Below are 27643 nucleotides of genomic sequence, written 5' to 3'. Positions count from 1 at the left end.
CTTGGGTGAGCCGGGCGAGCTGGGAGGAATCGGAGCGCCGCGGCGCGGATCAGGCATTGATTTAGCCAGCACTCATTAAAGAAGGAAAGGGCCCGAGGCCCGACCCGGCGAAAGGGCTTTCCTTGCAGGGGCGCGCTTGGCGCACGCGCAGTGAGGTGCTCTTGCCCCGTCGTCTCTTTTGCTGACCATGCCGACTGTCAGCGTGAAGCGGGATTTGCTTTTCCAAGCGCTGGGCAAGAGCTACAGTAAGTGGGGAGCGGCGGGGGCCGAGGGGTGGTGGTGGTGGTGGTTCTCGCGCCACCGGGGTTTGGGCATCCCTCATGCCGAGGGAATCCAGGGAGACGAGCTGGGGGAAATGTGTCCAGGATCAGGCCTTGAGAGGCTGCTGGGGTCCCTGGCAGCGAAAGGGACAGCAAGGAATGACAGGCTCCTGCAGGTCTGTCGGTCGGTGTGGCGTCTGGAGAAGGGGAAGGCTGGGTCCTGGTGGGAGGGGGGTTGTGTGTGTGCCCCAGTAAGCTGCCCAGAGTGGCTGGGGTGTAAATACTATATTTATTATTATTATTATTTATTAAGATACCTTTAGCTTCAGGTCAGACTGAAACCTGAGGCGTGCCTCTGTCTTTCGTAGAAGGAATGAAAGAGGTTTTGTTCATTCATTCCACAGCCAAAGGAGGGAAGCATTGAATTCCTGGACTGGATCTGTTCCATAGCTGTCAACGTTTCCCCTTTTTTAAGGGAAATTCCCTTATTCCGAATAGGATTCCTCTCAAGAAAAGGGAAAAGTTGACAGCTATGATCTGTTCATGCATCTGTAGGAGTTGGGAAAAGCAGAAGGCGTCTTGCCCAGCCCTTGTTCCTGTAGAATCATAGAACTACATATAGAGTTGGGATGGTCCCTGAGGGTCATCCAGTCCAGCCCCTTGCAATGCAAGCAGGCTCAACACCAGGGGTCCTTTTCCCATTTCTACTTAATTTGAGGTACCAGTGGTTGAAAATTATGGCTGTACATACTTGGAAGAAGGTTGTAGCTTCATGTGCCTTTTGTTGTTGTTTTAGATTCAGATTTGTTTGTTTGTCGTAGCTGTGGGCTTTCCCATTCTATAATAGAAACTACACAGGTAGTAAATGTAATTGGTACAATGAAGAGGGAAAGAGTGCGAAAAGGGCTAGATGAGGAACACAAATGGGAGGTTATATGTAGCTGATAAGAATACTTGTCAACTGGCAATTAGTAACCATATGTTAAATTACTGTGCTAGGAAGCACAAAGAGAGATACAAAACAAGTTGCAAAATGATATGTATGGATTACGTATAGATACCTTCAATGTTTTAAGGTAGGAGTGGGAAGTTAGATACTTTGCAGAACTGGAGTTACTTTCTGGCCCCTTCTGCAACCGAGCAGGTAAAATCAGTTGCCCTTTTCAAGGACTGAACCATTTTGACTTACTGTAAATATTAGCACATGCCAGAATTAATGAAACAAATTCCTTTCCAGCGGATGAAGAATTTGATGAACTATGCTTTGAGTTTGGATTGGAACTTGATGAAATTGTAAGTAATTATTTTTATTAACATATCTGCTTGCAAAGACATTTAATTTGTGGCATTTGTTGTGTAATCCAGCTGCCATCCTACAAAACTTTATTCCTGAATATTTAGGACCCTCTTCAATGAACAGCCTACTAGTATAGTGAAACTATACTTTTAGTACTTTTTATTCCATATAATCTTTCCTAAGTTCAGGCTGTAGTTGAACTTTATTATAGTAAGTTAATGACTAAAAGTTTCTCCAAATGGTGAGGTCTGAAAAACCAGTCTGTACAGTATTATTATTTTGCTGTCAAATGTAATAGTGTGTTAATGAGTAATGACTGCAATTAGTTGTCAGTAGAATTTATAGCTTCTTTTTTTAAAAAAAAGGTCTTTGGCTTGTCACTGTTATGTGGCTGCTTCACTATACAAATTTTGCTAAAAATATAGTTGTATCATATTTGGTATTCTGAGTAAAAGTAGTTAGGGTTGTGCTATCAAACATTTGTATGTCTCCGGCTGGTATAGACAACCATTTCTTTTTAAAACTTCAGTACAACTGTGTTTTATTAGTGATCTGCATGTTTGTATGAAAGTCACATTAACCAAACTCATTTTATTTTTCATATATGTATTACTGATTTCAAAACAGTTTCCTATGAAGTACGCTTGTTTCATTTCAGACTTCCGAGAAGGAAATAATAAGCAAAGAGAAAGGTGGTGAAAAGGCTGAGGGTGCATCAGAAATCATTCTCTATAAAATTGATGTTCCTGCTAACCGATATGACCTTCTTTGCTTGGAAGGTCTCGTCAGAGGACTTCAGGTCTTTAAAGAAAGGTACCGTAGTATTTGGAGATGTTGCAAACCTGTTTTATTCGTTTACTAATAAGTGCTTAGGTAAAACACTTCCATTTGTTCTGTTCCTGAAAAGCATTTGTGTAACTAGGCCGTAGATGCTGAAGTTTCAAAAGCAAGTAAAGCAGATCTACAGAGCACTCCAAATGCACTGCAATGCGTTAGGAAGCAAGAGTATTGACTTACACACATACTCTTAAGTCCAACTCACACTATTTTCTAATGTTTTCAAGGAAAAGTTGAGTATTATTAGAAACGTGGTGATTTTACTCTGTTCTATTTGTTTTATGTAACTTGTATTTGCATTCATTGGATGTCTGTTTATATTTGAGCAACATTTTCCTGCAAAATAATGTGTTGATAGTAGCACCCATTACATCTTACACATATTTCCTCAGCCACTTATTGAATCCAGTAAGACTTATCTCTAATGATAAAATGATAGAACTGTAGAGCTGGAAAAGACCCCAGGGGTCATCTAGTTCAATCTAGTTCAAATGTAGGAATCTCAACTAAAGCATCCATGATGGATGGACATCCAACCTCTGCACCTTAATACTTTCTAGCAAAAAAGGGTACCAACTGTTTCCAGTTGTATTTAGATGCTTTAAAATATTGAATAACACTTCAAGTTTGGTTCTATTTAAAATATTTAAGGTACAGACTTCTTCTTGCCCTATGTGCACATGTATGCATGGCTGACTAGAAGGTGGCAGAAGGGAGTTTGATATTTAGGAGTTGCATATGTTGTTTGGAGAACAACATGGATCCATGGTTCAGTGCTGTTCCTTTTTTTGTATATGTGTAAAAATTGTTCTTGAATGTTAATCTCAATGCTTAATATTTTAGAATTAGGGCTCCAAGATACAAGAAGATCACACCACCTAATGGTGAAATTCAAAAGCTGACCATCACTGAAGAGGTAAATAAAACACAACTACAGTACATCTCAACATAACACTTCAATGAATATTTGTCATAACTGATAATGATGGGGCCTCTCTTTAGGAATTCTGAAGTCTATGCTTTATTGGATTTAAAGTAAAATTTGGTGTTAGCTGTACTAAGGCTTTTGGTCACCGTGTGTGTCTTCAGGAATATATGCATGTGAGATGACAAATTATTCTGGATGTCATTTACTGTGAATATTGGCACAGTTTAAACCCCAAGTAAGGAGTTTGTACTGTCTCAGTGAAATGTTCACTTCTTATCTTTGGATTTCAGAATTCTGTGCTGTTACAGCAGCTTGCTTTTGAAAAACTCTTCAGTTTCAGACACAGTTTACCATATTGTATAGGTGGTGGGTTGCAGGGATGGGGTTTGTAGTTTGATAAAAAGCAAATGTAAAGCAACCTTGAGGGATCCCAGAACTCATTCCATAGTTCTTTGGATCTTGGTCAACCTTTTCTTGCTCCTAGGTAGAGTTTCATGATAGAATATGGTATTTTTTTCTTTGTGCAGTCCACCCCCAAAGTGAAAATTAATTGCAAAATATTCTGTGTTTTGGGATTGCTTCCTAGTGGCACAATAGAATCCACCCCGCTTTGTCAAATTCCCTAATCTTCGTAATGTACCCTTACACATTGCAGACTACTCAAGTCCGTCCTTATGCTGTGGCTGCAGTGCTTCGTAATATAACTCTTGACAAGAACCGCTATGATAGCCTTATTGATCTTCAAGAAAAATTACATCAAAATATATGCAGGTTAGTTGGCAATACTGCATACAGTTGAACAAATTACATTGTTGTTGTTTTTTTAAATGGTGAATTATGAATCATTGGCAGCATTCACACATTGTGTTAAACCATAGTTAAGCTTCACTATAATGTAAAGGCGAACACACAGCAATCTTGTGTACAGTGTGCAAATCACTGCTGCTTCACTCCTCCCTTGCCATGTTGCTGGGAGCTACATCATGGTTTGGTTTGACATTAACACCCAATCCTGAGCTCACAATTTGTTTTCCTCAAGCAAACCAGGAGCAGTAAGCCAAGACCAAACGCTTGCTACTGCTTATGGTTTGGTCAGAAAGAGAGAAAAAAGCCATGAGCCTGGGTTCAAATACAGTGCTGCCTCGCAGCAGCAAGAGTGGGGGACGAGCAACTGGATCAGTTTCTTGGAAAAGTTGTGATTGAAGAAGAAGGTGGTCTTTTATGTTTTCATTATAAAGGTAAAAGGTAAAGGTACCCCTGCCCGTATGGGCCAGTCGTGTCCGACTCTAGGGTTGTGCGCCCATCTCACTTAAGAGGCCGGGGGCCAGCGCTGTCCGCAGACACTTCCGGGTCACGTGGCCAGAGTGACGAAGCTGCTCTGGTGAGCCAGCACCAGCGCAGCACACGGAAACGCCGTTTACCTTCCCTCTATAAAGCGGTACCTATTTATCTACTTGCACTTAAGCGTGCTTTCGAACTGCTAGGTGGGCAGGAGCTGGGACCGAAGACGGGAGCTCACCCCGCCGCGCGGATTCGAACCGCCGACCATGCGATCGGCAAGCCCTAGGCACTGAGGTTTTACCCACAGCGCCACCCACACCCCTGTTTTCATTATATTTTAAAGCAATTAGCTATTTTTTTAAAAAAAATCAGGGCTAATTGAAGAAGCTTCTTGGATAAATCTTTTTTTCATGGTCTCTTTTGATATGCATATTATTGTGTAACATTGAAGGCTGTTTAAGACAACTGGACCACTGAGCAGAAGTGATTTAATATTTCTATAAAGAAGATGCGTTATTTATTTATTTATTTATTTATACATACCCTGTCCATCTGGCTGGGTTTCCCCAGCCACTCTGGGCAGCTTCCAACCGAATATTGCAAACACAGTACAGCATTAAACATTTAAAACTTCCCCAAACAGGGCTGCCTTCAGATGTCTTTTAAAAGTAGATAGTTGCTTATTTCCTTGACATATGCTGGGAGGACATTCCACAGGGCAGGTGCCACTACTGAGAAGGCCCTCTGCCTGCTTCCCCTCTGTGATATCTGTATATTTTAATGAGGAATTTCTGGAGTGGTTGGAATCTTCATTGCTAATTTGTCTTGTTTTCATTTTATAGGAAAAGATCATTGGTAGCAATTGGTACCCATGATCTTGACACAATCTCTGGCCCATTTACATACACAGCTAAGCCGCCATCTGAAATTAAATTCAAACCTTTGAATCAGGACAAGGAATACAATGCTTCTGAAATCATGGATCTGTACAGGGTAGGTGACTACAAATCAATAAGATGTATCTTCAAAAAAAATGCAGGTGTAGAGACACATTGTTCACAGTTTAGACAGGGTGGTCTGCGAGGCCTTTTTTGGCAGTGCTCAGCGGCATTCAAGAAAAAAAAACTTAAAGCCTTTAAAAAATATTTTTGTGTCATTCATTCATGAAAGCACATTTATTTGTGTATTAAATTTGTTTAATAATTAAATATAACTATTTAATATTTAAATAATTAACTATTAATTATGTGTGCTTGTGTGTACACACAGACACACACACATAATATTAATTGTGTATATTAATTTTACATATATTGCGAGCATTTTAATTTATGATATGGAAATTTAATCCAGTGTGTGTTGATCTACTCTTGTGGCCCACTTGGTATGAACATTTGGACTGCTCGAATTTGGAAGATGATGCAACTAGTACTCTGTGTACAATGAGGTTTCATTCCCCCCCCCCCCAATTAGCTCCCCATACTACATAGGAAACCAGTTTTGGAACTGATAGGGAGTTTAAGAAAAATATGACTAAAGCAAAATACATGGAAGAAAGTTACATTGTTGAACCAAACATCACAATGATGCTCAATTCACATTTTCCCCCATGCATGTTTTCTCTGGAGAAACTTCAGCATATGTTTTTTTCGTTTTTTTATCCTAGGAATGAAACACATCTGTTAGAAGCAGCAGTGTTATGTTTTCCTTTTGTTTAAATAATATCATGGTGCTACAATCGCAGGATGATACCTTGCAGTAACTGCTTAGGAAAGAAATGTAAATATTTCTGCTTTATTTGTTTTAGACGGATAGCCATCTGAGGCATTATCTACACATTATTGAAAATGAACCCCTTTACCCAGTTATCTATGATAGCAATGGTGTTGTGCTTTCAATGCCACCGATAATTAATGGTAAGATTGTGCTTTTCTTATTTTGTGTTAATTTAGTACTTCCTATCTGCTACCTCATGACTTTCTTCTTCTGTTAGGGTCTGGTGAAGTTCATTATTTTGATTATACCAATACAGTTACGATATTATCTCTTTGCTGAAGCCTGTGTTGCATAGTAACCTTTTCTGTTTTTGAGGGTGTTTTTCATCTATTCTCTCAGTCTGATTCTCTCAAATCTATATTAAAAGAAGAATATAAGCTGTTTTGAAAGTGTAGAAATCTGAGAAAATGAAATGTATACTGTAAATGTAACAAAGTGTTGTTCAGAAATGTACATATTACATCAGTATGCCTGTCAGGACCAAATTGTAACTCTAATTTCAGTGTTCAGTTGAGGTGAAGTCTTTGCTGTATGGGGAAAAAAATTGGCAAGGTCTAGACGCCTGCTCATATTTTAAATAAAAGCACTTTTGCAGCATCAAACAACTTCAAATGTCTGTATCTGTATTTTCCAGGGGACCATACAAAAATAAGTCTTAACACCAGAAATGTGTTCATTGAATGTACAGCCACAGATCTTACCAAGGTAAGTAAGCTTGATAAAGCAGTAAGATGCTGAACAGCATAATTCTGCTGAAAGTATAATTCTGATTTGCAAAGTAAATTGGAAATGGTTCATCTTTGAAGCTGACCTAAGCTGCTAGCATACATTAATCTCTAGAAATATATATTCGGCAAAGTCTATATGAGAGTTTAGGGTGGTGTTTTATGGAGTCACCAGATCCTACAATCTCATAGTTGTTGGATTGATTGTTCCTTTGGACATCTAATTTTAGAGCGATAACCCACTTGATGCTCTCGTCTGCCAGCCACAGGCATCCACTCACTTCATCTTCAAGAAAATCTGTTGACTTCAACCAATGGGATTGGGTTGGGTAACTCTTGCCTCACTTTTTTGGGGGGAGGGGAGGAGTTAGTTTTTAAAGGTGATACTGCTTTAGTATCTTATTGTGAGCTAACATTGTAGTCTTGTATTTAAAATATGTATATGAAACTAAACAGTATATATTTAATATTTCTTAAAGGCGAAGATTGTTCTTGACATCCTCGTCACAATGTTCAGTGAATACTGTCAGAAGCAATTCACGTGAGTTAACCTTTTTTTTTTAAAAAAATAATTTTTATTAAGTTTCTTTTCTCATAACAAATAACCAATAACATTACTAAACATACATTTTCCAATTTTCTCCCTCCCTGTTGACTTCCCTCAACTACCTTTTCTGGTTTGTTACATCAAATGATGCATTTTGCTGTTTGTATACTATAATATGTTGTCAAATTGTTATACTTCTTGTTCTCAGTAAATAAAGTTGTAAATGTTTATTTAAATCCAGCCAACGAGATCATTTCTTCTTCTCGTTTCTGCAAATATATTGTAAAAGGTTCCCATTCTTTTTCAAAGTCACTATTATCCTTTTCATGCAATTTGTCCGTTAACTTGTCCAGTTCTGCATAGTTCATCAACTTTTCTTGCCATTGTGCTTTCGATGGTACTTCTCCAGTCTTCCAGTTTTGAGCTATTAAGATTCTTGCTGCTGTTGTCACGTACATAAATAGATTCCGTTTTTTTTCCAGCAATTCTTATCCTAAAATACCTAAGAGAAAAGCTTCTGGTTTTTTAACAAATATAATCTTAAACATTTTTTAAAATTTATTATATATCATTTCCCAAAAGTTTTTAATGATTCTGCAATCCCACCACACATGATAAATGTACCTTCCCCTTCCTTACATCTCCAACAGTTTTTTTGTTCTGCTCTATACATTTTTGCCAGTTTTACTGGTGTAATGTACCATCTATACATCATTTTCATGTAATTCTCTTTCAACAATATACAATATGTAAATTTCAAATTCACTTTCCAAAGTCTTATCCAGTCTTCAGATTGTATATTGTGACCTAAATCCTGTGCCCATTTAATCATTACTGATTTGACTTCACATGAGTTAACCTTAGCACTTAAAACCAAAACCAAAAATGTTCATGTCTTCTGTATCCCGCAAGTTAAACATTGTTTGCTTTTCCCTCCTCCAGTGTTGAAGCAGCAGAAGTAACTTACCCTAATGGAAAAAGCTACAATTTTCCAGTGAGTATTGAAGAAGTGATGCAACCGGAGCTTTGTTTTCATAAATGCAAACTAATAAATACACATTGATGGACCCACTTTTTGAAAGGAGTCATAAGACAGGGTGTATTTTCTCTTTCCCAGCTTGCATGTCTGCTGCAGAGCACTTTGGGTACCCTTGTTTGTTCCCTTGCACATCATAGAGTTCTTTTACAGGGTAATGTTCCAACTATTTCCCCAAAACTGTCCCCCTTACCATCTTCAAGTGCAGTGCCAGGACGCTTTGCAACCTGAAGTGGAGCCTAAATATTTCCCTAGAAGGGCCAGTACTTTAAAACGACCTGTGTATTCTGCCACTCCCACCCCTACCTTCATCCTGCCACCTCAAGCAGCTTGCTTCACTCTGTCCAGGTAGGCTTTCTGGTCTTCCACCAGCATGCTCTGGGTTGTTCTTCTGGGTGCTGAGTGGCACATAAATGCCCTGTAGGTTTTTAAGTACACATGTAGGAGAGTGATACACTTAGAGACAAAATTGGTTTCTATACTTAAAACTTAATCTCTTCTTTGCAGGAACTGGCTTATCGTCGGGAAAAGATAAAGCCTGAAATACTGAATAAGAAAATCGGAATTAGGTATGCTAAATCTCTTGGCTCTTCTCTTGGCTTTTTCTTGGCTTTGAAGGGTGCACATAGTTCCATTGACAGCATTTGTGTCACATTTTTAATGCTTGTTAGGTTTATACATTTTTAGGATCTGGTTAGAATACAGAGAGGTGCTTGAACCCTAGAGATCCATATTTTATTATGATATATAACCCACTTTTTGGATATACAATTAAAAATCAAAACACAACAAAAAAATTCAACTAAAATAAAATAGTAACAGAATGAAAATTTGTTTGGTAGAGCCAAGAATGCCGTAGATGCCATTTTATTTAAACTTCAAGTCTGTTGTACATATTCATGAACTCAGTGCGTGATGCTACAGGCCAGAGAACTATCATGATGATGTTACAAAATACCACAGTGCCAACTAGTGCTCTGAATAAATGTTGCACCCACCATTCAGTAATCGTTCTCCTTGGATAGTTCTGAATGGATGTGTACTGTTGCTCCAAAGCTGTACCTTTTTATTTGTTGCTGCTGCTGCTTTATTTACATATCTCCCTTTGTTAAAACAAAGGAGCGGTTCAACAACATGCATAAACTTAAGATGAGAAACACGGTCTTGATGCATCACTGAAACACAACCATATTAAACCTATAACATAATATAGCATCCCGTAAAAGCAAGCTAAGATGCCATGTACTATATCACGATATTCCAAAGCACTTGCCATGTGTTGTGTTAGTGGGACTCATTTGGGGACAGAAATGCAATGAAGTCAAGTATGGACCCATCCTGTTGGAATCAGGGGGTCGAAAGGCCAGCTGGCTCGGCCCCAGCTGGAGCATCTCCCCTCAGCCTTGCCGATGTGGAGATTCATCGACCTCTGCTCCGATGTACATCAGTGACTCAAGCTTGCAGTCTTGAGCACACATTACTCAGCAGTGTGAACTGTGCAACAGAAGAGGCTTGAAGCTGTAGGCACATACTAAACTACGCATTTATTATACATAACTCAGGACAAAGAAAACATGGCATCTCTCCTTGCCGTCTTCTCAGAGAGAGATTAAAAACAAAAGCAATACAGAGCGGAAGTTCCGCTCACACCAGCAATTTGTCCTGGAATGTAAACAGACATGTGACATGTAAAACCCCATGTCTGCAGCAAAGGGTGGAATGGAATCCCAACACATCCAACATTCTCTACTTGTATTACTGTTCCACTGAAATACTTCTTTAGCATTGCTACCAGGAAATCTGTCACTCAGTAGTGGCTCTGTTTGTGGAATGCTCTCCCCACCTTGGCACCTTCATTATACACCTTCAGGTGTATACCTTCAGGTGCCAGGCAAAAATGTTCCTCTTCAACCAGGCCTTTGGCTGATTAACATCCTATACCCTTTTAAATGTGTTTGTGGAAGGAGGTGAGGGAGCAGGGGTATTCGTTTGTGTGGGGGGTTTGCTCTTGTTTCTATTATGTGTTTTGTGTTTTTATATTGTATTTTTATGTTGTGAACTACCCTGAGATCTATGGGATGAAGGGCAATATACAAATTAAATAAATTAAAGGCCAATCATCTCCCATATGTCAGTGCTCGGATTCAGTGGCACATGGTCTCATCCACCCATGCCACACCTGAAATCTTAATCTGTACAACAGGAGCTGGGAATTGGATCTGGCTATTGGGCCATGTCCTTCCTTCCCATATCATTTGCAGGTCAAATTAGTCAACCACCTGATGTCGCAAAGAGTCCGGCACGGCGCTTTGAGGTCCTGTTGATCAGCTGGTTGATAGTACTGAGCAGGGCTCTTGGCAGATCCCTTCAAAGACTGACTGGCTATGAAGCTCCCCATGGGATTCCAGGGAGCTTGAAGTTGCCACCAGGACCTGCTTTCTTCTGGGATCAGTTGCACTGCTGTGTGCCCCTGACTGACAGTGAGAGCAAACCTCTCTTGTTAATGCACAATCAGGAAAACACTTTAAGACTCGTGGTTTGGATTGGCAGCTGGCATCAGGTGTGGGGTGGGTGGGTTTAGTTTGGGGGAAAATGGCCTTATGGGCCAAAATGGGACCCATGCTAAGGTGTATGTCTCTGCTGAACTTCTAAAACCTTTCTGCTCCTGGGACTGCTCTCTTCCATTTTGATGATAGTGCTACGAAATTTAGGTGTCCAGTTCTAAGGTACTTGGGAGATTGGAGATGGTATGTTGTTTTGTATCACAGCATTGGTTTAGGTATGGAGGGGACAACCATGTTGCCATTTGAGCCTTTAATCATCAGATGCTGTGTGCCTTTATTGCCCTTTATTCCCCAACCTTCAGATGTTATTAAACTACAGCTTGCATCATCTCTGATAGTTGGCCATGCTGACTGGGGCTGATGGGAGCTGTTGTCCAAAATCGATTAGAAGACACCAGGATAGGGAATGCTGATTAATTGTATCCAAATATGTGCTGTCCATTGCAAAGCAGCCTATTTCTATTATAGGCTGGTTGACCATCTGTCAGGGACATTGTAGTTGCATAGTACCTTTCAACAGTGATAGTACCGTACAACACCATAATTATACACTGCTGCACTGCACCATACAACCCCTGATCTCTTGCCCTCGAGAAGTAAAAAGAAAATACACACCAGATAATATAATTCTAGCAGGAGCTCCAGTCAGGGACAGGCACTATTCATCTTTTACTTAGGCTTCACTTTATTAGATGAAACCAGTCTGTTTGAGATCTGGGACATTTTAATTACTTCACACTTTCTCTTGGGTGCAACTTTTCAAACTCCTATTTGTGTATTTCCTCTCATAAATGTGAGAGGATAAATGTTGGTGCAAGTTGAGGGGGTAACGATATTTGCTTGAAATGCCAATGCGGGTGTTTGAAAATTATAAGCCAGTTTTTTTGTTTTGTTTTTTAAAGGTCTTAAGGACTTGTTCAATACCAAGTATCATAAGGTTTGCTGTTGTGCAGCAAAAATACTACTATTTTATCTCCTGGATTGATTTGTGAGTCTTGGCATTTTTTTTAGCTTGATCGCTGTGAAAATGAAAGGCAGTGGCTTCAGAATGAAACCATGTGATATTTTCCTTTAAAAATTACTCTTGCTTATGTTTTAGTGAGACTCCATCAAACCTTGCAAAGCTGCTCACCAGGATGTGTTTGAAGTCACACGTCATAGCGAATGGGAACAATATAGAGGTTGAAATCCCTCCTACCAGAGCTGACATTATCCATGCATGTGATATCATAGAAGACGCAGCAATAGCGTATGGCTATAATAACATTCAGATGACTATTCCGAAAACATACACCATAGCTAATCAAGTAAGATTGCACCCTTAAGTAAACAGTCTGTATTGTCAGTTTAAAGGCTAGAAGTATGCCAGAAGGGTTCTTAGAAGAAAACTGCGCCTAAGAATTAAAACAATATTCTGTCATGTCTTCTAGCAATGGGAGTTTACTGTAGCAGGGATACAAAACAGATGCCCAACTGATCTGAGAAACTCCAAAGACCTGCAGTGGATGGGCTTGGGGAGGGGGAGGGCAACGTTTAAACCTGGAGGCCATATTAAATCTCTAACTGGGAACTGCATTTCCTCAGTCAAGGCCAGATGTAGCTGTTTGGGATAACCTTTTTTGAAAAGCCGTTCTCGCAGTCATCTCCATGATATTCATTGAGCTGAAAGATGACAAAATTATTTTCTGTTCCCTCTAGCTTCCTCTCAATAAGCTCACAGAACTTCTGAGACAAGATTTGGCAGCGGCAGGCTTTACTGAAGTGCTCACTTTTTCTCTGGTGCGTGTTAAAGAACTATTTAAGACTGCTATAATCTCAATGAGAATTCAGGCATCAGCAGTGGTGTATGATCATTTTGTCAGGCTCTGATTTGCTAATGTTTCAGTGTAAACAAATTTCACAGCTGTGAAAAAGGAATAGTTGCTCTGGTTTTTTGAGTTCTAAGACCCTGCCTGAGCTTATCAGCAGGATGAAGAGAGAAAATGAAAAATAAAGAACCTTCCTTTTTGGAAGGTTGTGGCCAGTAAGAGAGCAAGCTGGCCATTGCACAATGATGTTAAGAGTGATTCTGCAGAACTGAGGCCCTGTTGGAAACATCTTTTCTGGAGGGGCAGTAAGTTATGCTGGTCCTGTCCTACATCAAAGAGAGTGGAGCTTGACTGATAGATCTGCTAATACCTGAGCCAAAAGGAACTCCTCAGGCCCGGTCCAATAACGTCTGGAGGGTCATGCGTTCCACACCCCAGTCTTACAGAGAACATCTCACCTGCTCTTAAAAGAGCTGCAATGTCCATTTTTAGGCACAGTTCACTGTTAAATATGTTAACTATTGAAGCTGTAAGCAACTTAAGACCTGGCTTTCTGAAGGACCAGCCTTTGTCCTAAAAAATCTGTCCAAAACTATATTCTTCATCAGAGGTTCTCCTTTGAGTTCTGCCATTATTTGAGGGGAGGCAGTTGGTGACCCAAGGGAGGACTTGGTGTGCTGCGTTTGGCATGCTTTATCAGTGAAGCTCACTGGACAAGAAGTTTGATGAATTTCTGGTTCCAGGCAAATGCTTCTATTTTTCCAGTATCTTGAATAGCTAGTTTCCATTGTTGTTTTATGGTTTGGCTGGATTATATTCAGATTTCTTGTGTTTTTAAGATTGCACCGTCTCAGGAGCTTATGCCGGAAAATGGCTAACAAATGTACTAAATTAATAGATAACATAACTAGTGTTGAAATGCAACACTACATGTTCAAATTTAAAAAGTTAAACACAGACCAGCCCGGTTAGATTTAGTGTTGCCAGCCTTCATATCCTGACCATTCCTAGATATTTATTTTTTGCTATTAGTAATTTTTGAAATTGAGTTCTATTTAACTTGGTTGGGTTTAAATTAATTTGTTTCTTTTCATATCAGTGTTCCCAAGAAGACATTGCTAATAAACTGGGAGTTGACATCTCTACAACGAAAGCTGTGCATATAGCAAATCCCAAAACAGCAGAATTTCAGGTGAGGATTATAAATTGAGTTTTAGGCTAGAATACAAAACTGCTTGTTGCTTGTAACTCTAAATGAGTTATGGCCAATGAAAAACTTTTATTTACTGTGGCATATAAGTATGAAATATGTCAATCAGAAGCCTTTCATAGGCCATGTTTTATAGGTAGCATTGTTTGTGGTCAGTCCTGAGTATCTTTTGCAATATTTAATTTCAGTCTTGTATTCTCCAGTTTAATAGTATTGCTTTTTTCCACAGGCAGTTTGTTTTAGATAATTACTACATAGACAGTCCTGCAAATGTTGGTCTGTGTTGGCGGACTGTAAGAGGCTGGGAATTGCTGAAGTGTAGGGGAGAAATAAGGGAGAAATAAATATATTTCCTATTAATGCTGATACTTGACTCTTGTGTATGTTGCCACGTCTTGCTCTCAGTTGGAGATGTTCTTACCCATGGGTAGGCAAACTAAAGCCCGGGGGCCAGATCCGGCTCAATTGCCTTCTAAATCCAGCCCACGGACGGTCTGGGAATCAGCATGTTTTTACATGAGTAGAATGTGTCCTTTTATTTAAAATGCATCTCTGGGTTATTTGTGGGGCATAGGAATTCATTTATTTTTCTTCTTCTTCAGAATATAGTCCAGCCCCCCACAAGGCCTGAGGGACAGTGGACCGGCCCCTTACTGAAAAAGTTTGCTGACCCCTGTTCTTACCTATAGAGACAAGTTTAATATATAAAGTTCCCTATGTGCCCTACAGGTGGCGCGCACTACTCTCTTGCCTGGTCTTCTGAAAACTATTGCCGCTAACAGGAAAATGCCTTTACCTCTGAAACTCTTTGAAATCTCTGACATTGTAGTGAAAGATTCCACCACAGGTAAGATAATCTCAGTAAATGCTAATGTCTTCAGAAATCAAGGGCATGATTGAGTCCCACCTGAGCGCACTGATAGATCTCCTGTTTTCCCTCTGCCATGGGTTCATACATGGGTGTGCTCAGCCAGTGCATCAGGAGGAATGAGAGGTACTATATCCCTGTTCAGCCTTTCCGCTCTGCTTGCTACAGCATAGAGGTATGCATTGGAAGGCACAAATAGACTTGCCATGGCCTGTTGCACTAACTGAGTGCTCTCAGGCATCCACATAGGTGCAGAAGGAGAAACAGGGCTCTGTTGAATGTCAGGGAATCCCCTTGCAGGTGGCTGCTCTGCTTTTGTACTAGACTGGATGATACCTCAATTTTGAAATGCTTTCAGCATATACTTACTCAGTGGGTAAAGTTGATGATTATACAATAGCTCTCTGTTTTTATTGAAATGTCTCTCTTTTGAATTAATATTTTAAATCACGTGTCCTTTTACTTATTCTATCCGCCATGTTTCAGGAGCCCTATGTAGAGCTTTGCAATTAGATCATTCATGGGTCTTAACGAATCATTTGGAGACCTTGTAAAACAACATGGTAAAAAAAGATGTACTTCACCCAAATGCAAGTGTCTTATGAAAGTTTGTTGCTAGAGGGCAGCGTTTACCAATTTTATTTCTCATTGCGTTTTCTTGGCTCGCAAATTGTATTAAACAGGTTTTTCAGACAGTGCTTTGAAGTCACTACAATACATATGAAATTTATGTTAATATATTTGGCTGGTCCATTTTTTTAAAACACAGCAGAATTGTTTTGTGGAATGACGCCATAGTTTTCGAGTTAGTTAGAATGAACTGAGAAAGCTTACCTTAGATTTGGCAGCAAACACTCTATTTGGTCTGTAATGAATGAACTTCATAATCAAGTACAATATTTCAAATCTGGATGTCATGAGTGTGTGTGTGAGAGAGAGAGGGAGAGACATCTAGAGCTGTTAGTACTGCCTGGATATGACTCAGACTTTGGCCGAGTACTCTCTGTGGTAATAAAGCTCTGCCTGGACTGTGTCATTTCAGACTGCAGGTGGAGGTTTAAATTTGTTGTTGTTACAGTATATGCTAGTTGTGTTTTTCATTGCATTTTATATGCTTCATTCTTCCATTGATGAGGATGAGCCTGAGGCCCTTTGAGGCCTTGTTCAGATCACACTAAACTGTGTATAATTGTGGCGTTTATACACTATAGCAAAAATCAGCATGCCAAGGAGAAGGCTAGGCTAAAATGCATTTTCTTGACATGCTAGATTTCTATGAGCTGGAATGTTCTTTTTTTAAAAAAAGTCAAAGATTCAGTCTTGACAACGCTCACAACTAGTCTGAAGTGGTACAATTCAAACAGAGTTTTATACTGCAAAAGAACTAAGCCTCGGAAAAGACATTTTATTTTTGCTTGTTCTTATTTATTTACTTTTATTTAATAAGTTATTACATTCTGTATTTTTCTTTTGATCTACAGATGGTCAGTGTGTAACTGTAAATAAACACTGATAAAAATTGGATTAAAGCAGGCAAGAGCAATAAAATGCAGTCTGTGCAAAGCCAATAATTTTGGTTTCCTCTTTCTTCTCCAGATGTCGGTACAAGAAACCATAGGCATCTTTGTGCTGTCTACTATAACAAAAACCCTGGTTTCGAGATAATTCATGGATTGCTGGATAGAGTCATGCAGCTGCTGGATATCCCACCAAGTAAAGAGAAGGGATATTATATTAAAGCAACTGAAGGTAAGGGGAGCACAGAAAATGCCAGGGACCCTACCTGCATGTAGTTGCTGAACAGGTGGATCAGAGCCTTATATACTGCCTATCTAGTAAAGCAATTATTTGGAGACAATGACTTGTCTTGTAGTGCAAGCAGAAGGAAGCAGCAATGAATTTCTCACCCCCTCTAGCCCCTTCACCTCCCAAAAAACTCTTCAGAAGTTTGGGGGAACTCTCCTGAACAGAGAGAGATGGGGCCACATGGCCATTGAAGAGAGGTAAATTCCCAAAATTGGGGTAAGGAGGCAATGTTCCTTCTGGTCGCTCTGTAGTTCTTCAGTGCAGCGAAGTGATCTTTCTAACAATACAGATGGTAGGTATTTTATCACAAAGGTTGATACAGTTGCACCACAATTTTCCTCGTGGAACCTCAGGTGTTTGTGAAGTACAGCGGGGGTTTTTTTTACTTCATACCATTTGAATGAAACATGAGGAACTGAATGTCCAATGGACAGTAGCATGAGGCCATCCTTTTTTATCCATAAGAATGAGAGTCCCTAATGCACTTTTAAAAATGAGCTGTAAATAGCTCTCTGAGGTGTGTTTATATTTAAACTGGGGGGGTGATGGGCGATGACGAAGTGCCTGTGTCTCTCAAAGTTAGGTTGAGCTACAAATTTCTAGTAGCTTTTATAAAAGAGGGAGGGAAATGAAGCTTAGCTGTGTAGTTGTCATTAAAATTGCCTTATAAATTGCAATAAGGATGCTCTTTTGTTTAATTCTTGTACTTCATTCAGTGTGTGCGTTGCAAGTATGTGACTTCAGTTAAAACTTTGTACATTTTTAATATAAAAGCCTTGCTAAGATCTGTGTAATGATCTGGCTCATTTCATAATTTAGAAAAGGTGTCTGTTTACTGTATATGTTCGTTCTTGTTCCATATGTGCACACCACGGTTATTAGATCACCTTCTGTTCCCGTAATACCTAAATATCCATTAAGTTAATCTCAGGGTCACAACCTTTTTGCCCTTGCAGCAACACCTGTGCAACAATTACAGATGCTTGAAAATATGGGTGAAATTGTGATGTTCCCCAGGCCTTCACACTGATGTTTAGTGTAACTGGAGCCCTGCAGTATATTGGGAGAGAATTTTAGCCTTGAGTGATCAAGTTTTATTAAAGATGAAACCATACTCCTTTATGAAAGGATTCTGGGACAATCCCAAATATTTACCATCTGACACTTATTAAGAGTCATAAATACATCTCCAAAATTTAGCACCCCTTTCAAAAACTTAATTGCAATTTTCTAAATTAATTTGTTAAACGATATGAAACAAGCTTTCCGTTGAAATTAGCAGACTATTACTGTAAACTACATTTTGCGTAGCTTAGAGACTGTCACGTGCTGTCTTTACATTCAGTGTTCCTTGGTTGATCCATAAATAGATTAAATATACGTTTATGGGCACACATGGACGAGAAGCTTCCCCTTCCCGTACTTGTTTTTTCTGTCTAAAGGCCTGAATTGTTAAACTTTTAGAATATCAACCTTGAAATCTTAGTATTCAGGGTTCAAGTCCCTTTTCGGGCATGTCCTTTCTTCTGCCAGGTATATGCATGAGGACTGCCACTTTAGATCCTGAGAACTGTCCAAAGGTACATGATACAGCTCTAACACAGAATCAAAGCATGTCTGGTCCTGTAAGCTGCTTGGATAGAAAGCTGTCTGGGAACCATATCTAAGCATCATTGAACTCTTCAGAGGAAGAGCAGGGTTAGGTAGGGTTAAATGGAAGAAATACATTTTTAAAATCCTTCCATGATTTTCAAAAAGTAGAGATCTTTGCTCAAAACAGAAGGTGCCCCCCATCCTCTCCAGTTAAAAGGATCTCTAATAGCTAGAAAGAATCACAGCATAAGGCTTTAGAGGCAGTTACTGGCAGAGGAGATGATAGCTACTCTTTTCATTGCACAAGCAGAGCTTCTTGGTTATGTAAGGTTCCTTCATCAGGTTTCAGTTGATTCTGTCACAAGCAGTCATGTACTGCAGACACTGCAGTTCAGGAAGGCCTCTTAGTGTTCTGGAGAGCATTTTGAGGCTGGCAGGTGGGCAGGAGAAAAATATCAGGCCTGCAGACTCTGCTATCTTTGTAGGATCTGCTTTGCATGAACATCAGGTTCCATGTGTGGCCCTAATAATGTAGATACGCTTGGAAGCCTGACAGCTGAGATGTAAATGCCTTATTCTAAAGTCTTGGACCTTCTTCAGTGCTCATTGGGAAAGTTGTGCAATAGCGCTGGTGATGCATCTCAGCAGTGTTCCACTTCTTTCTATTTCTGGGCTCCATTTGTTTAATTGAAGGTGTGGCGCAGTGTGGAAAATCCTAATGACAGTAAATCGCAATGACAGCTTTTCATTTAAGGTTTGTCTGGCAGTAAGAGTTATTTGCAATTTTTGAAATATGTGCTGCACATTTGTATTACCATAAAATGGAAAACAACTCTCACAACTACAATATGACCTTTGTTGTAATGTTCCAAGAATCTCAATGTCATTTTGAGATGTCCACCTGGCCATACCCATTGATCATGCTTCACTTAGCACTTGATGAAAATGTTAAATAATAGTCTCAGAAGCAACCAGTCTCAATGCTGTTTGAGACCTTTCATAATAGGATACATTCTCAGTTTACTCCATTGATTATTATACTGGGGGACAGTTGGTAATTTGAAAGGGATTCCCCACCCCTTCCTCTCATGTTCCCAGAGCAGGGGTTACACCTCAGTGGTTGTTTTTTTCCATTTCTGAGCCTATGGCCATTTCCCGTATAATCTCTCACAGGTCATGCTGGGGCTCCAGGCAGTGGTGGTAGTTAAATTATTGCCAGGTCCACAACTAGTTCTTTGATTGGCCACAAAGCAGTTTGCTGGGGAATAATTTCTGCATCCTGCCATTTTTCCTTGGAGTCTTGGAGATTGGTAAGATGTGTCAGAAGTTAAGCTGCAACTTTTTTTTTAAAAGAAAATAAATAAATAAAAGCATGCTGTTAGTAATAAACTCCTAACAAAGAAACCAAAATATGAAACATTTGTATTTGATTTGTCACACTATAATCTATAGTTTGTAATGGTTTTTGCGTTACAAATGTGTTGCAGGCTGTTTTAGTCAGGCATTATGCAAACCTAATAAGCTAGTTTTCTGCCATATATATATATATATATATTTAAAGAACTGCAGCACAAATCTCTTATATTTCTTAAAGCCTGAAAAATGAACTACTGAACCTTATAAATCCTACAGTAACTTGAGTTATAGGAGCAACTGCAAGCTGGTGAACCAGCTTAAATGTTTATGTAATGGCAAGTGTTTAGGGTGATACAAAGGGAGAGAACCTCCCACCTACTGCTACATATAATCTCTCCTATCCTGTTATGAATTGGTTCTAACTGGTCCCAGGACATTGTCAGAAGGCACAAGATGAGGCAACCTTGCTTAAACTAAACAGTTCTGAGACTGGATGGGAGGCTATCTAGAAAGTTTCTATATACTGTATTGAGTTCCATCATGGAATAGAGGCAGGACATAGTTCATTTATTATTATTAATTTTTTTACATTCATCTGTGGAAAGGGTAAATGTAGAGACTCTTAGAAGGAGGTAGGATTCCAAGTCCATGAAAAGACTGCTTCTAGGTTGTGTTTCTTCCTGAATTTGTATTGATGTTCTGCAGTTTACTTAGTTCTCTCACTAGAGGTCATTTGAAATGTTTCACAGCCACAGGGGAAAGCTCTAGACACTCTGCCATGAGATCAAACACTTTATTGTGTTGAGATCAAAATCTTTCACTCTGTTCCCTTTATTGGGATCGGTGAAAGGAGCATAATGTGCTGTAATTCTCCCTACATAATGTGCAAGTTAGTGACCTCCCAGGACAGGGGTTTCCAAACTGTGGAGCGTGAACTGCCAGTGGTCCTTCAGAAGCTTCATTCAGGTGGTCTGCAGAATGTATTTTATTTTCTGGCTGTTTTCCTCGACCCGAATGCGAGCAGTCATGTTTTTCCTTTGTTCTGACCAATGTTGAATAAAGCTGTAAATATGCTCTTCTGGGTGAATCTTCCGTTGTGGAAACTCTGCAAAAAGTGTGTGCACGAGTCTTGGAATGTGTCTGAGGCTCGTGTCGCTAATTGACTGATACTGTTCCAATGGGAGAACGGAGATCGTCCAGAGACGACGATGGAGGCCTACCTGATTGCCTCTGTCTTGCTGGCAACACCCCCATCGTTCAGCCCGGACACTGAGGTTCAGCTCCAAGGGCCTTCTGGTGGTTCTCTCACTACAGGAGGTGAGGTTGCAGGGAACCAGGCAGAGGGCCTTCTTGGTACTGGCGCCTGCCCTGTGGGAACACCCTCCTATCAGATGTCAAGGAATAAACAACTACCTGACTTTTAGAAGACATCTGAAGGCAACCCTGTTTAGGGAAGTTCTTAATGTTTGATGTTTTATCATGTTTTTAATATTCTGTTGGGAGCTGCCCAGAGTGGCTGGGGAGGCCCGGCCAGACGAGCAGGGTATAAGTAATAAATTATTATTATTATAAGAGATGGTGACTGACCCAAATCCACCCAGTGAGCTTCGTGGTTTAGTGGGGATTTGAACCCTGGTCTCCCAGGTCCCAGCCCAACATGGCTCATGTTCATATCTTGATTTGATTTGTCATATTTTTGTCGTTCTCAGACAGTCCTACCTGTGAAGTGGGCTCACAAGAAATCAGTGGAAAGCTGGCACAGTGTTTGTGAGGCTTTGTCTGTCCCTGAAGCCACTGAAAAAATACTAGCATAGTTCCTGCTAAATATGTTGGTGTGTCAAAATTCTGACCCTAAAATATAATCTCCATGCCAATCTAGGCAAGTCACACGGTGCTGAAGCCATCAGCAAAATCCATCAATATACTGAGACATCTTCCCACACAAGCCCCAGTTGTGCTTTGAGACCTTCCCATTAAACTGTCAGCATCACCTTGAAGATATTCAAGATACGAATTCTACCCTAGCATTTGGATCCAATGGACCAGTTGAACTTCCTTAGAATGAATAATTATTCCAGTATCACTTAGGCTCTATGCATGGGTTCATTTCTTGCTGAGGCTGACAGTATACTATTTGAGCAATTTTGACACTTCTGTTCAAATTGTTTGTAGATAGGCACCAAAATTTAGCGCTCTTCAGACAGTGATGGTGAAGCAGTTATCTTTATATGCTAATGTTTCTTATTGTCTTCAGCACTACCAAATAGAAGCACCACAACATGCCTGTAGTGGAGAACTTTATCTTGTTTGGTACTTTCAAATCATATGAAAAGTCTTGTGCATTCAAGGTAACTAGCAAGTGTTTCTGCATCCATGGAGTACATCTTGTCTTAGGGATCACAAGGGTAGAGAACTTCAGACATACTTAGGAAGAACAAACCAACCTCCGAAATACTGTCTGTTTACACTCCACAGAGAAGTAAGCTGCCTATAATATAAGCACCCATTTGACACCCAGCAGCTCTGTGTATAAGGTATGATTTATGGGTGGAAATTGTGGGTGCGTTCTGTTGCCTCAGTCCCCCTCTCACTCTTTCCACATGTTGGCTTTGTACAAAGTTTTGAGTCATCTGCCCAGAACTACAGTAATATGTTTTCCTTCAATAAGTTCATTGCAAGTAAGTAAAGAAGTGTGTAGGATTCTGCATTTGAAGAATGCAACTCTAGTATTTTGCCTGGGAAAACCAAGTCTGTGGGCAATTTATTTTTACTGTCTCTGTAAACCGTGGTTGCTTTTGATCGACTGCGATTATTGTTCATAAGCTAAATTCTTTTACAGGGAGTTAACACTGGGAAAGTGCAGAAGGAAGGTAGTGAATTTCAGATGTTGGGAAATAGTTAATGGAAACTTTGTCATGTTTTCAACAACAAACTTCCTTATAGATGTTACAGAACAGTTATTTATTATTATTATTTATTGAATTTATATACTGCCCTATACCTGGAGGTCTCAGGGCAGTTCACAGAATACTTATTCAAAGAACTGCAGCACAAACCTCTTGCTTCTTGAAGACAGTTCAGGTCCCCTAACTCCAGAATGGACAGACTAGGTAATTATTCCTTTTCACTTTGTATCTTCTTACCTGTTGAGACTACTACACCTGTCCCACTGATTCAGATGTATAGTAAAATATTTTTCTTTTTGATGTTCCTTAAAGAGATGAAAAGAGATGAGAGGCTGCTCTTGAATTGAGGGATTAGGCTTGCATTTATTAAGAACTTTGGGGGCTATTAACTGTTTCACTTCCAGCATAAGCCATTTACTCAGATCAGATTTCCTGTTCTGCAAGTGGTAATTTTTTTTATTTCTTCTTTTTTATGACAGTGTGTAACTAATGCCAGTTTGGGAATATTTGAGTGTGCAGAGTATAGTGTTTTCTCTTGCAAAACCATATTTAATCATGGACAAGATTTATATGCCGTATAGAATGACCAGTAAAAGTATTGCTTTTGTGCAGCAGAGAATACATAACTTCTGTTTATGTATGGGCTCCTTTGGGAGGAAGGGCAGGATAAAAATCAAACAATAATTTACATAGTAAAATTTAGGAAAGCTTAAACACTTTGCTATGAAATGAGCAACAAATAAAGATATTACATTTTAATCCCTGAAAGACTGAAGACAATTCATGTATTTAGTAACATATTTTTTCTAATGTGAACTGACATTTCAGAGTTTTGACTGTCACATTTCGATACATATTACAAAATATTTGGGTGTAAACTCTTCAAAATCTAAGCTTTATGGATGTAACTTGCGTGGTTAGAGTTTGCTAAACTTCTGGAACAGGAGCAGCCATGGAGGATTTCTATAGGCTTTCTGGAGAACCACCAGAGAATAAGTTATTTGCTGGCATGACTATCACTGTTTCTTTGTGTACACCATATTTCAGTCATCTGGTTTGTTCCAGTTATGTTCAGGAAATAACCATTTATCTGAGGGAAAATGTGACCAGGACTTCAGTAGTCATGCTGAATAACCTGTCTCCTGCTTCTCAGTTACTTAAGTGTTGACTTCTGATACTCTCCCCCATCCCCTTATAAGAATATAATTGTTATGATCGCTAAAGCTTTTCCCAACTCTGACCCAATATTATCCCTTTAATCTTCTTCTCCCAAACATGGGAAGAAGGGAAGGAATTGGGAAGAGAAGAAAAGCCATGCAAGGTGTTTGACCGGCAAGCACACAGAGAATTCAACAAGCCCTTTGAAGGTCAATTAGCCAGAAAATGTGCTAAAGACTAGGTACTTGATTGGATTAGCGGCCAAAGAATTATGCCCTGAATAATCAAAGTGGTCCTGCAGTCTGAACACACAGGCAATTATTGGTTCTTAGGGGCATAGTGTAAAAGCTTTAATAACAGATTCTTTGAACTTCAAAGCACTTTAGAAGTGACAATCTTACTATGAACTGTGATTTTTGTCTCTTGCTTGCATGTAGTGTTCCTACGACAAGGCTAGTTTTAGAGTTTCTGTTCCCACAATGTGTGTGTGTATATCTGAATTACAAACTACTTGGTGCCTTGCCCATTTTTAATTACAGATTGTAGAGATGGTATACCTTCATGCCTCAACCTTTGGGGTGCCCTGGGACACTTTAAATATTCTCTGTCTGTGGCAATAAGAACTTGATTTTGTGGACACCAAAGTAAAATTCAAACATCTGAATATTCTTATGATGGAAATTGGTCAAGGCCATAAAGAAACGAGGGGAAAGTGACTCGGCTGTGGTAAATTCAGAGCCTCACCTAACGTTTCTCAGTTACTACATCAGCTGAAAGTCTGCTCTCGGGACAAGCAGGGGGAATGGAGGGCAGGAAGCAGTGGTCGTGCTAGGAGGGAGGGCCAGGTGGCAACATCCTCATGGGGGAGTCTCATTGCACAAAGTAACCACCAGCGCTGTTGGCCGACTGGGAAGGGAGCTCTACAGGGCTGTAGTGACAGCCCACGGCAGTGTCCAGATTTTTCTGGTGAGGCGCCGAGAGGGGTGCACCCCATCCCTGACCTGTGCCCTTAGCAGGGGCCAACTTACCCAACCCCTAGATACACCTCTGGCGATCTCTCATCTTCAGGGATTGTGAAGGTCGTAGCTTTGGACCCAGTGCCCACCCCCAAGTTTCTGCTCTCTTTAATACAGGAAAGTCTTTGATGGATGACTATTAATACAGTTTTTGTTTGACAATAGATTCCTATGAAACATCCACCACAATTTTTGGGGGTGACGAAAGATTTTTAAAAATGACCTCATCTTATAGCAATCTTCCCATGTGTTTCATGAACATTTCACTGCATTAGAATTACATGGTAAAGTTACTGTGTGACTTTACCGTGAGAAAAAGAATGCATGGATTGGTCATTTAGTTTTATTAGTTTCAGAGGATTTGAATGAGTTACAGGAGATTTTGATTACACATAGGGGTGCAGCAAGAGACAAAATCACTTCAACTGCAAGAGGGTAAGCCTTTATTGGTGCCATTTTGTCTATTTAAGACTAGTAGTTCCATTTCACTAATCATCATTGGCCCACAGAACGTTGCCCACGTATATGTGAATGACTTCCTTATTTTGTGGGAATCGGTGAATCAAGCCAGGAATCACAGTTAACTATAGCAGCCTGTTAACATGTGCATTTGGGAAACTACGGTTAATGGCTTCCAAACAAGCCAGGATAATAAGTCATGATATGAAGTTGTCTTCATATCCTTGTTTGCTTGGAAGCCATTAACCACAGTTTCCATGCTTTGAATGTAACAGCCATTTAGTATTAAGTCTGGCTCCATGGCTTGTTTCTCCTCTTGCATGAAGAGAAGGTCAAGCAGCTGTGTACAGGGGCTCATTCATAAGTCTTATTTAGCTGAATTATGATTTGTCCAAGCATTGACATATTTTGTTTCACGATACATGAAGCAGCTTTGGTGGATTCATCATTCTTACTCACTCTGTGCAAAAGCTTGTAACCTGTACACCGAATGTAGAATCAAAGAACTGTAGAGTTGAAGGATTCCCAAGGCATCGTCTAGTAGTCCAACCCCTTACACTTCGCCCTGGAAATGTGAAGCAGGTCTACTTAAGGGTTCATCCCCCACCCCCCAAAAAATATTTCTTCTCTAGCATTAATAAAATTGGGCTATGATAAGAGAAGCAATCTTTCATTGTTTTAGCAAAAATTATTCTCGTGTAACACACCCTTCTGCTCTTGATGTTTACTTGAGGTTCAGTGCCCAGAATGGCTGGGGCAACCCAGTCAGATGGGTGGGGTACAAATAATAAAATAATAATTATTTATTACTATTATTATTATGAGAAACATTCATTTCTCTCACCCCCCTTTTCTTTCAGACCCTGCTTTTTTCCCTGGACGCTGTGCTGAGATCTTTGCAAAAGGGCAGATTATTGGGAAGCTAGGAGTACTCCACCCTGACGTCGTCACCCAATTTGAGCTCACCATGCCCTGCTCTGCCCTAGAAATCACAATTGAGCCTTTCGTGTGAAATCCTGACAACAGCATGCTTCTTCAGTCCACATAGTTCTGTTTCCTCCCCCCCCCTGCAAAAGTCCACATAGTTCTGTTTCCAAGATGGTCTGTTTCTACCATCGGGCACTGTCCCTAATTTTAATAAATTAGGCAATGAAATAGACAAGTCTTATTTTGCTCTTTGCTAAATGTTCCTTCAGTGCAATAATACTTCCTTCAGGGGTTTTTTTAGGGCTTTTCTTAACAGATTGAGCCATCAGTCAGATGTAAAAAATAAAAAAGTTCAATATATTACCATGAATATATATGGGCAAAGAACATGATCTGTTCTCGAGAATGTTCCAGAGGCTGAATCTCAAACTGTAACAGATTATAGCTGCATAACAGGAATCACATTCTTTTATTGCATGAAATAACGTAATTGATTATAGCAAATGTTGAACAAATGTGAACAGAACTGAGGAATTAAGCTTTCTTTGTATAGGGTTGATATGAACTCTTCAGGGTTGAGAAATGTGCATTTCTTGTAAAGTACAGCAGTTTTAAAGCAAGATTTCTATAATAGATACTGTTGTATGTTAACCTGTTTTATTGTAAAGAAGGGATCAAAATAAAACTTGAAGGTTCTGTATTTATATACACCTAAGTTCCCATGAGAAAGACTGGTGTGGTGAGCACTGCTTCTGTCATAGGGCTGAGATTGCTCAAACTGGACCTGTGTGCCAGAACACCATCTTATCACCCTCCTGACTTCTTATGTGCTGGCAGAGAAACTGCCACTGGAATATGAAATGAGAAAGCCCCAGTGCATTTTTGGAAGCTATCACATCTACCTAAAGGAACTCTTTGGGTTGCCATGTTGAAAAGGAGGAGACCAAACAGGAGGGGAGGAGAAATAGCCTTGTAGTATGTAAACAACGTGTATACTGTAGACCTCCAAGCCAGACTGATGACTTGGATGATGCCTTCCAATGGCAGATTACCAAACTTTCAAAAAGGAGAGAGAAGGCAGTAATGGGAGATTTCAACGACCCCAGTGTTTGTTGGAACTCAAACTCTGCCAAGAATGTAAGGGCCAGCAAATTCTGCAGTTGCCTCACTGACAAATTCCTTTCCCAGAAGGTAGAAGCAGCAACAAGGGGCTCATCTATCTTGGACTTGGTCCTCACCAACAGGAAGGAACTGCGACAAAATGGAAGTACAGTGGTGCCTCGCA

The 27643-nt window shown here is 39.9% G+C and overlaps 1 protein-coding gene and 2 long non-coding RNA genes across 3 annotated transcripts in view; 1 reads left to right on the top strand and 2 right to left on the bottom strand.

Annotated features, from left to right (window-relative positions):
- Positions 1 to 27643, bottom strand: part of LOC310708398 — a 149266-nt gene that overhangs the window by 39597 nt on the left and 82026 nt on the right. The window lies entirely within an intron of this gene.
- Positions 94 to 27062, top strand: FARSB (phenylalanyl-tRNA synthetase subunit beta). The gene is made up of 17 exons (XM_083506462.1): positions 94 to 245; positions 1498 to 1553; positions 2216 to 2370; positions 3238 to 3310; positions 3978 to 4093; positions 5446 to 5596; positions 6411 to 6519; positions 7014 to 7084; positions 7584 to 7645; positions 8594 to 8645; positions 9195 to 9256; positions 12351 to 12558; positions 12950 to 13030; positions 14159 to 14251; positions 14999 to 15116; positions 16734 to 16886; positions 26292 to 27062. Exons 1-17 carry the CDS (start codon positions 188 to 190, stop codon positions 26441 to 26443), a joined length of 1770 nt encoding a protein of 589 aa, XP_083362588.1. The 5' UTR covers positions 94 to 187; the 3' UTR covers positions 26444 to 27062.
- On the bottom strand, positions 19375 to 26285 carry LOC310708402. The gene is made up of 2 exons (XR_014527001.1): positions 23036 to 26285; positions 19375 to 19874 (listed from the first exon to the last, which is right to left on the bottom strand). It is a non-coding gene; the product is annotated as an uncharacterized lncRNA (long non-coding RNA).

This window comes from Podarcis liolepis, assembly GCF_965112155.1.
Source record: "Podarcis liolepis genome assembly, chromosome: 5".
Lineage (NCBI taxonomy): Eukaryota > Metazoa > Chordata > Lepidosauria > Squamata > Lacertidae > Podarcis > Podarcis liolepis.
Note: the sequence above shows the minus strand (reverse complement) of the source record. Positions and strands in the feature narration are given on the sequence as shown.

Bases quoted from the DNA above. Each gene is read 5' to 3' on its own strand.
- FARSB (XM_083506462.1), top strand. From the start codon at position 188: ATGCCGACTGTCAGCGTGAAGCGGGATTTGCTTTTCCAAGCGCTGGGC. The intron at 6,520-7,013 runs GTAAGATTGTGC...TGTATTTTCCAG, and splicing joins AATGCCACCGATAATTAATG to GGGACCATACAAAAATAAGT. The intron at 14,252-14,998 runs GTGAGGATTATA...TGTGCCCTACAG, and splicing joins CCAAAACAGCAGAATTTCAG to GTGGCGCGCACTACTCTCTT.